At 38.4% G+C, this 15727-nt stretch overlaps 2 protein-coding genes across 5 annotated transcripts in view; one reads left to right on the forward strand and one right to left on the reverse strand.

Annotated features, from left to right (window-relative positions):
- Window positions 1–7573, reverse strand: part of ulk4 (unc-51 like kinase 4) — a 78012-nt gene extending 70439 nt beyond the window's left edge. Inside the window, exons 1-16 of one of the 4 annotated variants that reach the window (XM_069538009.1) lie at window positions 7355–7573; window positions 7108–7167; window positions 5348–5488; window positions 4673–4772; window positions 4341–4480; window positions 4088–4250; window positions 3560–3661; window positions 3286–3369; window positions 2983–3058; window positions 2533–2661; window positions 2008–2300; window positions 1479–1548; window positions 1156–1222; window positions 845–937; window positions 454–514; window positions 108–334 (exon numbers count right to left, since the gene is read on the reverse strand). In XM_069538009.1, the coding sequence (XP_069394110.1) occupies window positions 108–334; window positions 454–514; window positions 845–937; window positions 1156–1222; window positions 1479–1548; window positions 2008–2300; window positions 2533–2661; window positions 2983–3058; window positions 3286–3369; window positions 3560–3661; window positions 4088–4250; window positions 4341–4480; window positions 4673–4772; window positions 5348–5485 (1743 nt within the window). In that variant the 5' untranslated portion in view covers window positions 5486–5488; window positions 7108–7167; window positions 7355–7573. The other 3 variants (XM_020091452.2, XM_020091451.2, XM_069538010.1) reach the window with 3 other exon arrangements.
- Window positions 7574–9963: 2390 nt separating this feature from the next.
- The window catches only part of trak1a (trafficking protein, kinesin binding 1a), a 45649-nt gene continuing 39885 nt past the window's right edge, over window positions 9964–15727 (forward strand). Inside the window, exon 1 of the mRNA XM_020091356.2 lies at window positions 9964–10259. The gene's annotated coding sequence lies outside the window, so the exon portion shown is untranslated. The remainder of the gene's footprint in view (window positions 10260–15727) is intronic.

Here is a 15727-nt window from a genome sequence, read left to right on the forward strand (position 1 = left end):
CTAAGAGCAAGGACTCCCACACTGCCATAAATTGAAAATAAATCTCAGCCAGCTGTGATGCAACAGTATCTCTACAGTGACCTTCACTAAATACACATTTGACATACCAGTGGTGAGTTAATCAGCCTGTTAGCAATAACTTTGTGTCCAGCCACACAGCAGAGGTAACAGAGCAGGTTGAGTTTGGAGCGAGCTGCTGTGGAAGAAGGTGGAGGAGTAGCAGTGGAGGAGGAGGAGGACAGAGGAGTGGAGGGATTCTGTTCTTGAAGGGAGGAACAAAGCTGTAGGAGGAACACAGTCCAGCCTTCCTCATTCAGAGACTGCAGCTTCTCAACTGGGGTAGAGGAGAAGTCAGCTTTAACATTAATACACTGGGGCAAGTAACCAAACACGGAGACCCTTTGTTCTTACTCTGTACAAAACTACTTGCGGATGATTAAACAATAAAAGTACCTGAATATGTTGGAACACAAAGTGTTTTAGGATCAAATCGCACAGGAGGACTCTTGAGAATCTGGTAAACAGAAAGAGCAGAAGTCTGAACTGTAAATTCCCATTTCCTTCCTTTCAAGTCACAATCATTTAATGCAATCTTAAAGTGAAAAACGAACAAACATTAAACTCCCTGTTTTCAGCAGGACACATCATTGTTACCACTGTATAAAATGTCACTTTTACAATGAAGGTTTTACTTTAACAAGCTTATAATAAAAACTGAAACAGAAGGAGCGACTCCTCCCAAGGACACTTACCACTGAAGATTGGGTCAAAAATATGTATTTGAAGTATCTGAAAACACCCTGAAATCACCAACACTGTGTCAGATTATGTTGCATCTATGTACCTTGGGATTGTCCATGATTGGGGTGACAGTCAGGTCAGAGTCAGTATGGAGAAGACTTTTCACACAAGATGTGATGTCAGTGCCAGTGCTGGCCTTAGAGCAGGAGCAAAGAAAAGGAAAAAGAGTGAATTATTTACCAGGCATGCCAGCAGATTTAGTAGAAAAAGAATTGCTATAATGTGACTGGGATTAACCCCAATAACCAAGTTGCCAAGCGACTAGTAACCCATGTCATCATTATTAGCACAAATCACAGATATCGTATATATATATATATATATATATAGTTTATATGACATGGTGGCAGTCACCTGAGGTACAGGGTCCTGAATCAGAGAGTCTGAGGTACTGCAGCTCCTTCTTGAGTTGGCACGGGAGCTAGAAGGTAATGGAATACTTCATATCATAAAACTATTAAAATACTGTGTAATAATACAATACAGTAAAATGTTAATACTTTGCTAGCTGTCCATGGTTAGCAGTTGTATTATTATTATATTTATATGAAGCACATCAACTGTAGTTTGTATGTTCATGCACAACTCATAACCCTGACAAAACAGAAGTAACCCTGTGACCTAGGAACACTCTGGTAAATCAGGTCGACAGACAGGAAACAGACTGAACTTAATACCTGAGCAGAAAAACGGCCTCAGTGTCATCCTCATTCACACCACTCTTCGGCCTCAGCTCGGACACAGTATCTAGATGAGACAGCAAACAAAATACAGGCAGATTTTCTTGAGTACACTATTGTATGACACATGCCTAGTGAAAGCCTCACAGGAGAAATGAGCACACATTTTAATCAGAAACTGAATTTGCAGAAACAACAGAAACTATAGAAAAAGTGAATAATACAAATATTTGCAATAGAGAGGGAAACAATAGGACCGAGCAAAATTGTCTCGTCTATAAAACCTGATAACTATGGTCATGTTCATACAGACAGTTCAAACAGAGGAGGTGGTAAAGAAATGAAAACCTTCCCAAGTGAATTTGCTGATCGTGCCTGGGCACAGTTACACATTCTCAATGCTGCCGCTGTGAATCAGTCTCGCTCAGCGGTATGATGGCAGAAGTTGCGTCCATACATAAAGTCCAATCAACTCTTTTCACACACGTAAATAATGTCCAACAAAAGACATCAGCAGATGTGTTACCTAGTGTGAATGACTTATGGGGCTGCAGTGTGTGGCATATCTGCTGGGACCCAGCTAGCTCAGAGTCACCATGAGCCTTTGCCTGCCCCTCCTCTTGGCTCTTCTTCCCCATCTTTCTGTTCAAACACTGGCTGTTCTTTAAGGCTCCATAGGAAGTGTGTCGGACAACTTGTCTGTCAGTGGTTGCAGGAGTTGTCTGTGATGAAATTAGTTTCTGACAAGTGATGGCTGACTGGCTGTCGGGACGCTGATCTAAGTGTACTGGACATAAAGGATCAGGAATCCATGCGTGTCTGTGGAGGTAATGGGAAAAAAAACAATTTCATCGAAGGGAAACATAAATGCAGCTCTTTAAACTTGATGGTAATTCTGCAGGATGTTTCTCGTTCTTCTGAATTCTGTTCCATCACATTAAAGGGTGTTTCAGAATGTTTGGACTTTCCCACTGGATTAAAACAGATAAAACTTGGTTTCAACATCACTTTGCTAACAACAGCTAAGATTTTCCGGTGCTTCACTACTCACAAAGACGCAGCAATGGCAACAAAGTCATCGTCTTCTTCATCCGCCTCCTCGTCTCCCTTTTCCACATCATCTTCCTTCGTCAGTACTGGTATCCAAAAAGGATGTTCCAGCAACTCTGGCCAGTCCACCCTATATAACAAAAATAAATAAATCGAGAAAAACTGCAACATGAGTAATTGTTTTCAAGGTCTTTGAAACAGACAATTGGCTTACTGATAAAATGTTTAATCTTTTACATTTTAAATGAGCAACAAAATAAACTAGCTACAGTATTAAGCTAAAGATATAAACATCGTGGAAATTTAACCATCTTCTCTCTAGAATTTAAAGTTGACAGTATGGATGTTGTATTGTTTCTGTCCATCTATGCATTAACTATAGCACTCACCCTTGCAGGCCACAGAATAAACAGTTTAAAGAGGATAGTGTGTGAGGGTCTTCAAACCTGACCTCTTCACTGGGTTTTTGTTGAGCAAAGCTTTGAGAAGACTCTGGAATTCCTCACTGGGAGGACTGACTGACAACACTGTGACAAAAACAGAGGATCTTTTACTTAAACAAACAAACAAACAAACAAACAACTCCAAACCATCAACATACAAGACAAATGTGCCCTTAACAAGGTGTCATAGTTGTTTTTTTGCTACATACCGATACAGAGTTCATGTCAAACATCACGTCTCTGTGCAAGCATTAGTGTGTGTGTGTGTGTGTGTGTGTGTGTGTGTGTGTGTGTGTGTGTGTGTGTGTTACCTGACTGTCTGGGAGGTGGTGGCTCCTGATTCATAATCATGTCTGCCAGTTCAGTGTAGCTATCAGAGGAGAACGGAGGTTTACCTGAAACAATTTGAGTTAAGGTCCACAAGTGTATCCTGTTTTCTGTTCATTACCGTGTTCAAAATCCATATGGATTATAGGTACCCACTGTATAGCAACTAAAAAAACACTGTTAAATCAGCTTATGTGTATTTAATCATACCCTACTCAGTGTATACATGTGTCAGCATGTGTGTGTGTATTTGGGTACCAGTGTACATGTAGAACAGTATACAGCCTAGAGCCCAGAGATCTGAGCTCATACTACTTTCTGATCCTTGTAAAACCTCTGGTGCAGTGTAGGCTGGAGAACCTGAAAATATACACACATACACATGTTACTTAGTAAAAGACAATAGTAGTAGAAGAAGATATGCATCCTGCTAATTAGATGTTCCAATATTAAGCTTTCATCAAATTGTTCTGAGTTGTGTATTCTTGGTCATCATATGGTAAATTAGTTAGCACAGAATATAAATCCTCCACAGAAGTTCTGATATGATCACGTCATTAAAACAGCGACCCCAATCCCCTTGTTCTTTGTCATTTTTAATCCAAAAACACGTTTATGTCTCCTGGCCATGAGTTTTCCTCCGAATGGTTTCTAACTCTACCTGTTACAGTAAACTCCTGCCTGTCTGTGCATTTGTTTCCATGCTGCAAATGTGTTCCCCACAATATACAGTATATAAGCTGTTTCACAATTCAACTGGATCCAACAAAAGGCTGGTCATCTGACCTTGTAATCTTTTCCTCATGTTGTGAAAGTTCTCGTTGCCATCTTCCTCCCCTGCCTCCTCGGATGTAGAGAGCAAGGTAAAGAAATCCTCCAGAGACTCTCCCTCTACTTTAGACAGACAGAAGTTACCAAACTTCAGGGTCCCACTACCATCCAGTAAAATCTGTGGGGGACAAAAGGAAACTTACTGATTTAATGAGATAATGATAAATGTTCTGTTATACCATTATACCTTAAATAGATAAATGCAAACCTTAGCAGGGGTCAAGTCAGAGAAAATGATTCCTGATTCATGGATGTGCTTCAGTCCTTTGACCAAGTCCCATCCAATCCTCCTCACTTCATCTTCTAACAGATATCCATCCTGGGCAATCACAGACTCCATGGAACCACCTTAGAAATACATAGATAGAGGGAAAAAGAGCAAGAATGAAAGAGAGAGAGACAAAGAAACTTAGAATCATACTACACCAGTTGTGTTGTGTTAAAACACACACACTCTTTCACCTGTAAAAAGCACAATCAAATATGAGGTGGTTGCACTTAACGCAGCATCATCATCATGAGTGTCTGTGACTGACTGACCTGTGCAGAGCTCCACTACCAACCAGAGTTGGCTACTTGTCTCAAACCACTCATAGAAGCACACTACGTTTGAATGATCCAGCTCATTGCTGAGACGAACCTAAAGGGGAACCACAGCAAGGCATTAGCTGTGGTTACTACAGTTAAACTATTGTTCTGATGAAAGCATTCCTAGTTGTAGGTGGATATAACCCTTAAAGGTTCAGTGTGTAAGCAAAAATTGAATATAAAATAATCCTCATGATGTTTTCACAAGTGTGTTTCATCAAAATTGTTTTAATTGTTATTGTCTTTACCCTAGAAGCCTTTTGTATTTAAATACTTTATATTTACATCCTCTCTGTGGAGGAAGCCATGTTTTTTTACAGTAGTCCAGACTGGACAAACTTTACATCTTTTGAGTTTTTATGACAACTGAAGGCTTCTACAGGTTCTCTGTCACATTTGGAAGGGGAGGGTGAGGTGAGGGGTATTCAGCTGCCCTTTGCAATTTCACCACTAGATGTCGCTAAATTATACACACTGTACCTTTAACAAAACCTTAAACCATTTTTAGAGGGTTGGGGGTTTCAGGCCCAATCCGAATGCATAAAATAATATTATAAATACCCTGAAAAAAATGTGTAAATGCAGAGGGCATCTTAATAGATGAATAGGTTTAAAGCGATACCCTACATGGTTAGTGATCTCCAGTCTCTTGGCTTTGTCAGTGCAGATGATGGCCACATAATTCAGACTGCCCTTCCTTCTTCCTTTATACACAACAGAGCTGCTGCCTCTGCCGACCTCCTCATACAGGATGAAGTTCTCCATCCACTGTGGAGAAGGAAAAGTGAATAAATTACAAGATGAGTTTGTTTTCAATGAGGAATGAAAGTAGAGAAATATCACACATTAAAAAGAATCATGTTTCTTTCTTTATATCTTAACTATATTATACATGTAACTGCATTTACTGTAATACACATACTCTTATGAAAGTATGTGAAACCTATTTAAGCTGTTGAAATGTGCTGTATAAAAAAGTTTACAATGTGAGGACTCAACATTTAAAGCAAGGAATACATTTCCCCAGAAGAAATTATTTGATATGGACCAACATCACTTTTCATTCACAAATTAAATGTATCCACGCCAAAAACAAACACATACATATATGACACTCTGTACTTTTTCAAAACTTTCTATGGTACTATTTTCCGTTTAAAATGCTCTGTATACAAATGTTTACTGCATGAAGAAATAACATTTAGCATAAGATATTATTATTATATTTCCCCACAGGAGGAAATATAATAATAATGATTTAATATTGACCAACATCCCTTTTCATTCACAAATTAAATGTATCAAGACCGAAAACAAGCGCATACACATGATAATCTGTACTTTTTCAAAACTTTATATGGTACTATTTTCCATGTGAAACAGTTGGTAACTGTTTAAAATGTGCTGTATACAAAAGTGTACTGTATGAGTATATAACATTAAGCATATTATTATTATTATATTTCCCCACGAGAGGAAATTTAATAATAATAATTTAATATTGACCAATATCACTTTTCATTCACAAATTATTCTCATCAAGGCCAAAAACAAATAAAGACATACATATAAAGTAAAATAACTTTATTTGTTTAACACTTTTCAATACAAGCAACAAAGTGGGTTACAACAAACAATATGAAATTCCATACAATCATAGTAAATAATTAATAATTATAAAAGATACAAATAATACAAGTCAAAAACAGGTAACTGATTCTGCTCATTCCAAAGTCAATCCTAAATAATATATGAAAATACTCTACCTTTTTTATATCTAAGGTTGTACTGTCCTATTGTTTGCAAATATTTTGAAATGTTCTGTGTAAAAAAAGTTTGCCATTAAAGGAATGAACATTTAAGTCAAATACACATGTATCCACAGATGTCATAGTCATATTATCAATAAATAGTCATATTATCAAGGCTCAAAACTAATACGTGTACTTCATTTTTGAAACGTCTCAGGTAGTTTTAAAAATATGCCACACAAAAGTTTACCATAAGTGAAATCAACATTTAGGTCAAGATATAAGTGTCCCCATGTGAGGAGATGATTTGACATTGATCAACATCACATTTCATTCACAAAGTCATTTTTATAAAGGCTTAAAACGTATAAATACAAACATGAACATACTTCCCACTGTTCTGAGTCGTGTTAGAAGATTTATCATGAGGATATCAGACTCACGTCTTCCCACAGCTGCAGTATAAATGGCTGCCTGCAACATGCACCAACTGATGGCAATGAGTTAAATGAGCAGCAGGACACAGGACACCTGGGAGACATGTCTCCAAACATGACCCAGACGTGTTGTCTCCTCATAATAAATAATGAATAAATATGAATAAAACAGTGTGTGAGAGGTCGATCGTTTACTCACAAGCGATGAATCCACTCTGTAACGTTGACTTGGAGCGTCCAGGTCAGATCAACGGTTGGTCTGTAACTTTGCATGAGATTGGAGACATTAGGACGAGACAGAAAACAAGACAGCAGTTCAAACCTGACGAGTAACGTGTGGGCGTTTAATCAGAATATAAGTCCACACGCATCCCGCTGGAAAAGCTGAATTCTTACTTTGTTGGCTCTTCATCAAACTCCAAATGTTTAATTACCTCCGAACTCACCGCTGTTTGTTGGCGGAAGCGTGGTGGGCCATACGATCCCCAGCGCCAGAGGGGAGTCCGAGGATCTTCAGATAGAATAAAGGCTAAACTCTACTCACAGAAACTATTGTTTGTGTATGAATGAGAGAAAATGTGTTTGGAAAATATTTATGATACATATGTTATGAGAAAATTGTTTGTGTATAGAGAAAGTGTGTTTTAGTTTTAGGTAGGCCACCTCTACATGGAGCATTCCTGCGTTGCTAGGAGACATGGGAGCACACGGCAGACCGCACACAGCAGAGCGTAAAGCAGTCTTCAGGGGACACAGCAGTGATCTCCATTAAAATGACTGCAGAGCAAATTCATGTATTTCACTGCAACTGGAAATCATGATGAACATAAAACAAATCAGCTTCACTTTACAGTTTAAAGGCTCTTTGATTTGTACTAGTCATTTCCTGGGACAATTTGTCTCAAAGTATCTTATACTGCTCAAGGTTTAACCTAAAATCTATGAAAGACAAAGAATGACATGAATATAGATAAATAAATACAAACTTGAATAAAAACATGCAGAAAAAACAATTAAATACACAAATAAATGAATCAAAGATACTGTATTATGTGTTTCTACATTTATTTATTTATTTATTCTTATGTGTTTTATTTGTCCTTAATAAAAAGCAACCCCCATCCACATACACACACAAGTTTGTGCAGAAGCCCTTATTAGGACTTTGTATTAAAGGTCCAGTGTGTAAGATTTAGGTGAAAGGGAACTATTGGCAGACATTGAATGTAGAATAATACTCATGATGTTTTCACTAGTTCATTTCATCTCAATTGTATGAATTGTTTTTGTCTTTACCGTAGAAGGAGCCTTTTGTATTTAAATACTTTATATTTACATTAAGGGGACCCTCTCTACAGAGGCCGCCATGTGTTTTACATTAGTCCAGACTGGACAAACTAAACACCTTTTGAGTTTTTATGACAACTGAAGCTACCACAGTTTCTTTTTCATGTTTGGAAGGAGAGGGTGAGGTGAGGGGTGTTCAGCTGCAACATGCGATTTAAACACTTGTTATCTCCAAATTCTACACACTGTACCTTTAACTTCCATTCATTGTGGCGAACCAAACCGAATGCACACACACACACACACACAAAGCATTTGAGAGTAGAATGACGTCATTCATTGAATGGGACCGGTAGTGGGACACAAGCCCCCCGTGACCCTCCAGTGTGGATGTGACGCAGCCTCTGGTATATCTCTCATATCAGACTCCTCGTGTTCCCATTCATCAGTTAATGTTCACCATGAGCACTTAGAGAAGCCATTAATCAAGATAGACCTATACTATGACGTTTTTATAACCATAGATACATACCTGCACACTACACTGACAGGATGTATCGAGCTTAGTCAGTACAAAGCTAAAATAAACAAAAACTGCTTTCAAAATCCCATCAAACTGTCTTAAGTCTATGTTTGTGCATGAAGATGGAAAAATCCGTGAACACCAAGGAACAGTGCAAATGCTTTCAATGCAAAGTTGAAAAGTTCCCAACCTGTAAAGTTCACTGAGAAGGTAAGAGTACCGTTTCCTCTGAAAGCATTTCAATCTACAAAATAAAAGCAAGAGATGAATTCAACATGTAAAAACGTTTCAATATGCTTTGTACAACATTGTGTGAATGAATAAATGAAACAATTAAATCGGTATATTTCCTTCAACTCAGCTGAGTTTTCTACCATTAACTACTGAGGCAGCAGCAATTTAGTGTATTATGTGCAATTCAGAGTGTTAATATACATGCGTGTACAAAATATTCCTATAAACGACAGTGAAGTGATTATCATATTAATAATAATAATTATAATGATATATAAATAAGTCATGCTGTATAGCATGTTAAATTCAAAGGAAGCTAACCCTGCACATAATAATACTTATTATTATTATAACTACGTTTGGACAACAATAATTTATTTTTCTTATTCTGACATTATTTTGATCATCATGTTTACATGTATTAATAGAATATAGAATAATAGAAAATCCCATTCATTTTCCTATTTAAATTGTGACTCACATCAACGCTACGTCGTGTCTCAAACATTCCCACCAGAATGTCAAAACTTAACTGCATGATGCAACAATTTTTCTTTGCAGTCGGTAATGGGCCGTATGTCAATGTCACAAAATTCTGTGAAAACTATAGGACGTTATAATAAGGTAACGACGTCTACATGTTTACATGTTATCACTAAGGTCAGAATCAGGGTTGAAGTCAATCTAATTGGCCCCTGAAGTGAATGGATGTTGGAAATATATTCCCCGCAGTTCCCATGTGTAAATTGTGGCCCCTTTATGGCCCCTGACTCAGAAAAATCCTAGATCTGTCCCTGAGTCCACGTCTTACTTCGATTATTGCTTATTCTGAGTATGAACTTATTGAGGTTGAGGCAATCATCCTGTTTTCGTGGCATTGTCTTCCCTATTGTCTCAATCGGGTTGATATCAGAAAACTGTGCCCGTTTCAACGTAACTGGTGACAATGTTCATAATCAGTTTATTTTGAAAATGCTTCCACCGGACGTGCTTCCATGTTTTCTCTACCTTCACTCCGCTGCACTCAGCCGCTTTGTTTGCATGCATCGCTTCTCAGGCTGGTCCCACATGGAGGCGAAGTGATCGTCAGAGAAGTTTAGTTCCACGGATCCTCGGGGCAGACGAACTGAACCGCAGCCGCTGAACTCACCTCCTCGCTCGGCCGCTGCTCAGCCTCAGAGCCGGGCGATATCACAGCTTCATATCCGCTTGGCATCGCATCGTTTCTGCTCATGGTGTGAATGAAGCGAGCCGCGAGGAGCTGAACTGGCCCAAACAGAGAAATCGGAATAACTTGATGTCTTCAGGTGAGAGCAGAGCATGTGGACTAATAGTTGTGAAGTGGATAGTCCTGTGGAGATGATAGAAACTGCAGCAGGTGCAGAGAGAGAGAGAGTCCCACAGTTTGGTAACTCGTGTAGTTCTTCACTCTTTCTGTTGCTTCACACCATGACTTCACGCAGCGGATGTTTCCATGTGATCTCTGCATTTTAGACACTTTCATTTAGTTGGTCCTGTCTCAGGTCAGCTGGACCATGTGGGCTCCTGGTTTCTCTTCTCTGATCGGTTCCTTCTGTTTTCTTTGTCTCACTCAGAAGTGAAAATGTTGTGTGGGCTCCTCTTTAATAAGACTGATGCCTAATCCTGTCACAGTAAATCTCCACTCATTAAAAGTCTCTCTCAGGCAGCAGGAGCAGTCTGATCCACTCTCACAGACTCTGTCCATTAATGTCCACTGACAGGAGCTGAGTGTTGGTCACCTGCTAGTTAAATATATATATATAGATATATTTATGAATTAAGTTTGAGTTTATGAATTGTTCACCGCCCAACACCATAGAGAAAAATTAAATAAACCTTGTATAAATATTACTGTAGCATGATAAATTCAAAGAAAGCAAACTCTGCACATTGTGGTGCTTTCACATATATTATTTACAAATTACATCTAGCACATGAAGTGTACACACTTTAAAAAGTATAGTCATGATACTATCTATGTAGTACCCTTCAAAACAGTCATTACACAGTGCTTCACCAGAGACAAGGCATCTTTAATTCTTTACACACAGAATTAAAGGCTTCAGGACAAAAAGCAACTACCAAAGAAAATATAAAAAAGAAGCATTTAAAAAAATATATATATTCCCGATTGAAGGTAGCAGTGCATTGTAAGAAATGAGTAGTTATTGGAGTTAATAAAAGGCCGTGGCAAACAGGGAACTCTTCAGCACTGATTTATCAGAACTAAGATTTGCAGCAGACCTACGTTCTCTGGGAGTTTGATCCACATGTGTGGAGCGTAGATACTGAACGCTGCCTCTGTAGCAGTAGAACAGAAATATATTTAGTCCCGGACAGGGAGCCAGTGTAAAGATCTCAGAACTGGAGTGATGTGATCCACCTTCTTTGTGTTAGTGTGGACTCGAGCAGCATTTTAAATCAGCTGCAGTTTCTCTGATTTATTTTTTTTTAGAGACCTGTAGACACACAGTCACACTACAAATCAGCTGAAGATAAATGCACGGATAAGTCCTTTAATCAGTGATATATTCCTCATGTGGTAACACGCTGACTTTGTAGTTGTGTTCATGTGGCTCTTTAAGTTAAGGTCTGAGTCTATGACTCCATCAAAATGTCTGCCTGGGTTTGTGGTTTTTAACTTTACAGATTCAAGCTGAGAGCTGATTTTAAATTGTTCTTCCCTGTCTCCGAAAACAGTGAATCCAGTTTTATCTTTCAGTCAACACGTGAATGGGATTACAGTCCCCTGGTGGTATGGTTATGTACATTTGTGTGTCGTCTGCATGACTATGGTTATATCATTTCTTGTTGAGCGAGTGGGAGCAATTCGATGTTGAAGAGGACAAAATAAAAACAAGAATATAAAACATCGAAGACCAGATGTAAATTTTAAATCAAATACAGCAAATGATATAATGCCAAATCTAAAATCAATGACAACAAATGATGCGCAAAATCTAAAATCAGAGACAGCAGATGAAATAGTACTACGTAATTTGAAAGTAATGGAAAAAGAAAGGGGATAAAAGTAAAAAAGTATGTTTTCAGAGAAGATTTGAAAACAGTGACGTTTTGTGTCTCAGTTCCTCAGATGAAGTGTTGAGGAGTCGGAGATTTTCATTGAATCTGAGCTGTACAGCAGTGGAGGAGGGTTTCTCAGTTCTGAGACGCTAAATAAGGCCTCAGTTGCTTTTGCCAACTAACTGCACATGATCTGAGTGAGGTCTGCGTACTGTCTCACTACTACACACACACACACACACACACACAGACTTCTGACAACGTTCACACAACCAGGTGAACAGATAGCTCCTGTTTCTGACAGAAACACTGACAGATGGGCTGTGGTGTGTTGTGTTTGTTCTTATCTGACCTCTGTCTCACCACACACACGCATACACACGCATGCTCGGAGTTGTAGCACATGGTAAATACGTTATCATGGTCAGACGTGTGATTTCACAGTGTATTTTTAACTGCGTCTCTCTCCTTTCAAATAAAACAAACATTAATTTGTTTATTATGGTTTCAAGTTCAACGAAGTACAAACAGATATGTATGAATATTGCAAAATGATAGTGTAAATGTACTGTTCTTCATAGACATGTATGTAAGTGTGATGGAGACTGATCAAGGCTTTGTATATTTCACGGCACCCACAGGTTCTTGCTCACAGGTTAAAAAATAGAAATTGAAGTTGCTTTGTCGGTTTGATATGTTTTTACTTGCATCAGGCTGCAGGAGAACATGTGGTCTGCCATCACTGGAACGCAGAACATTTGAGTGTTAAGTGTTCACACATTTGAGCCGCTCTCTTCTGATGTGTTGTCTGTGATCTTCTGTAAAGTCAGCACGTTCTCATTATAAACGTTAGTGTTGTAACAGTTATCAACCTCTGTCTGTGTCTTTGAATTTCATGGAACTGTCCCAGTAAAAAAGTCCTTAAATGGATCTTTAAGAGTGTGTGAACACTGACAGTGGTAGAAATGACTGTGAAAGGATGGAAAAGGTCAAAGGTTGCTTATATAAACAGTGCCCTCAATATTAACTTGGCTCCTTTTACAACACACTATCTCTGAGAGGAAACTTTATGGATTTAGGACTTGCTGAGCTATGGAGTAATTTCAAAAATTACAAAAGATTCCAGCAATAAAAACACCTCATTATCAGGTTTTAAATGAACATTAACTTTGCTGTTCCTCAGTGAAGGGACGATTTATTTTAGCGTATCCTTTGGGATTTAATCTTGTTTACGTTATCTTGACTTGACACTGTGACAGGACTGATATGTTGGAACATCAATGAACATTTATTCCACCAGTAGTAACATCGGCAGTAATAAATATTGTAGCTTCAATCAAGCAGAATAAAAAGCTCAAGTATCTGATTGAAGTAATTTGGTACAATCATGTAAGACAAGAACTATAATCAAAGTAATGTTCCTCTAATGGCCATTACATATCAGGGTCTCTCCTTGATGTGGTGTCCTCCTGTCTCCCTTCGGCAAAGCTTTGAACGCCATCAGCTCTTTTTCACTGGAAGAACAACTTGCATGTATCTTCTGGGTTGCACGGAGCTCCTCAGGTGTTCAATCCTGACATCACAGGGATTTAAGTGATTTGGGAAAAGACGTCTCAGCTTCCTTTGACTGATCATGTGACTCATTGGTCTTAAAATTCAGCAACTTCTCTCTTTGTCTTCCTTTTTGTCTGTCCTGTGAACTGAGACTGTGTTTGTCCCCATGTTAGTGATGGACAAATGACTTATTTATGTGTAGTAAATATACTGTTGAAGTACAGTTATTGTACACTGAATGTGAGTGAGTGAGTGAGTGAATGTATGAAACCAGGCAAATTACCAGTTGCCATTACCAGTCATCTTAAAATAATTTCATTAATTATTAACTCCAAAAGTGATTGGTGAACTAAAGCACTTCACCCCCCCTCCATCGACATAGCAATGAGTAGATAATAAGTGGATTTTCATTTTTCTGTGAACTATCCCTTTAAGCCCCTTTTCCAAGATCGATAAACCCACTCCCACTCCCCGAGCAAATGACTCTGCATAGACCTATGTTTTTGTTGACTCAGTTTCCAATCAACAGTGATGGAAACATGAATTTCTTCTTCTTTATTTTGGTGCAAAGTTATGTCACGCATTGAACTTCCTTGAACATGAGTCACGAAGGGAAAAAATGGGGTTAGGGTCAGTGGGGAAAGTAAGTCAATGAACTTATTTAAAAAAACAAAAACCTGTGTATTCCCCCAGATTTTTGTGTAAAAGAGGTTTTAGTGTCTATGAAAAAGCAAAGATTTTCTCTGAACCTATTTCCATCACTTAATTAGGTCTGTTTTTATGAAGTTTTGATAATTTTCAATCAAAATGAAATGTGTCTTTTTAAATCCAGTGTAAGAGCAGATTCAAGAACTGAATTCTTGAATCAGCTCTGTATTATCAGCTTCTTTTGGAAGTTACATCTCTCGTCCATGCCACTGCTGCTTCTGACTAAAATGTGTTTTCGATTGCATCTGTGCTCAAACAGAAGCTATTGGAATATTGACTGGATGCATTGATTGTAAAGTGTCTGACAGGAAGTTCTACAGCCTGGACTCGTTCATTTACAACTTCACTGTAAATCATTACATGTTGTTGAAAGTTGCTGTGAACATTGAGAAATGACAGTTTTTAATCCACAACCACCATTTTAGTGGCACTGTTGTTCACTTGACACTGAATAGTTTGAGTCTAAATACTGCAACATTATAGATACAAAAACATTTGCATTTTGCACCCAACATTTTACTCAAAGCTTCAGTGTGTAAGATTTAGGTGAATATAAAATAATCCTGATGTTTTCACTGGTGTGTTTCATCTAAATTGTATGAATTGTTGGTTTCTTTACCATAGAATGGTCCCTTTCTATTTAAAAACTTTATATTTACATGGAGGGGGGTCCTCTCTGTGGAGGCCGCCATGTTTTTTTACTGTCGCCCCCAAACTGGACAAACTAAAACCTTTTCAGTTTTCATGACAACTGAAGTTCACCACAGGTTCTCCTTCATGTTTGGAAGAGGAGGGTGAAATGAGAAGTATTCAGCTGCAACATGCAACTTCACCTCTAGATGTCACTAAATTCTACACACTGAACCTTTAAGTCAGAAGGACTTTCACATGCTCTGATTGTGGGAGAAAAGGAGGTTCATGCTCTGAACTTGTAACATTTCATCAAACAGTTGATGTTTGAGCTTTAACACTGTTTTAAACATGGCTCCTGTGTAACAAAGCTTTTGAGGGTAATGTTGACATTTAATTTAAGTTTTCAATAGAATCCTATGTTAACTGTCCCCTGGTTTATGATCCGTTGTTATGGAGACAGTTTGTACACATTAACAGCCTTTGTAGTTTCTATACGGATCTGCTCCCATCTGTCCAAACAGTGTTTCAATAATATGTCCTGAAGCAGTTTTTTTAAATGTTCTGTCCCCTGTAAAGAATCATCCCCCAACTGCTTCACAGCAAAGAACATTCACAGGAAGTTGTTAATGGTGTGTACAGTGTTTCCTATGTTCTATAGCTCATAGCCAGTCAGTCACGGCATGTGGGCGTGCTAACAGACAGACGACCACCGGACACGGTTGTCCATCAGTTTGTCTTTCTATAGTCCATTAACCAGAACCCACGCACAAGGACACACACATTACATGATGAACCAGCTCTATACTCTCAGTCAAAGTGGTCTGCATTATAATTA

Source organism: Paralichthys olivaceus, chromosome 13 (genome assembly GCF_024713975.1).
Source record: "Paralichthys olivaceus isolate ysfri-2021 chromosome 13, ASM2471397v2, whole genome shotgun sequence".
Taxonomy (NCBI): domain Eukaryota; kingdom Metazoa; phylum Chordata; class Actinopteri; order Pleuronectiformes; family Paralichthyidae; genus Paralichthys; species Paralichthys olivaceus.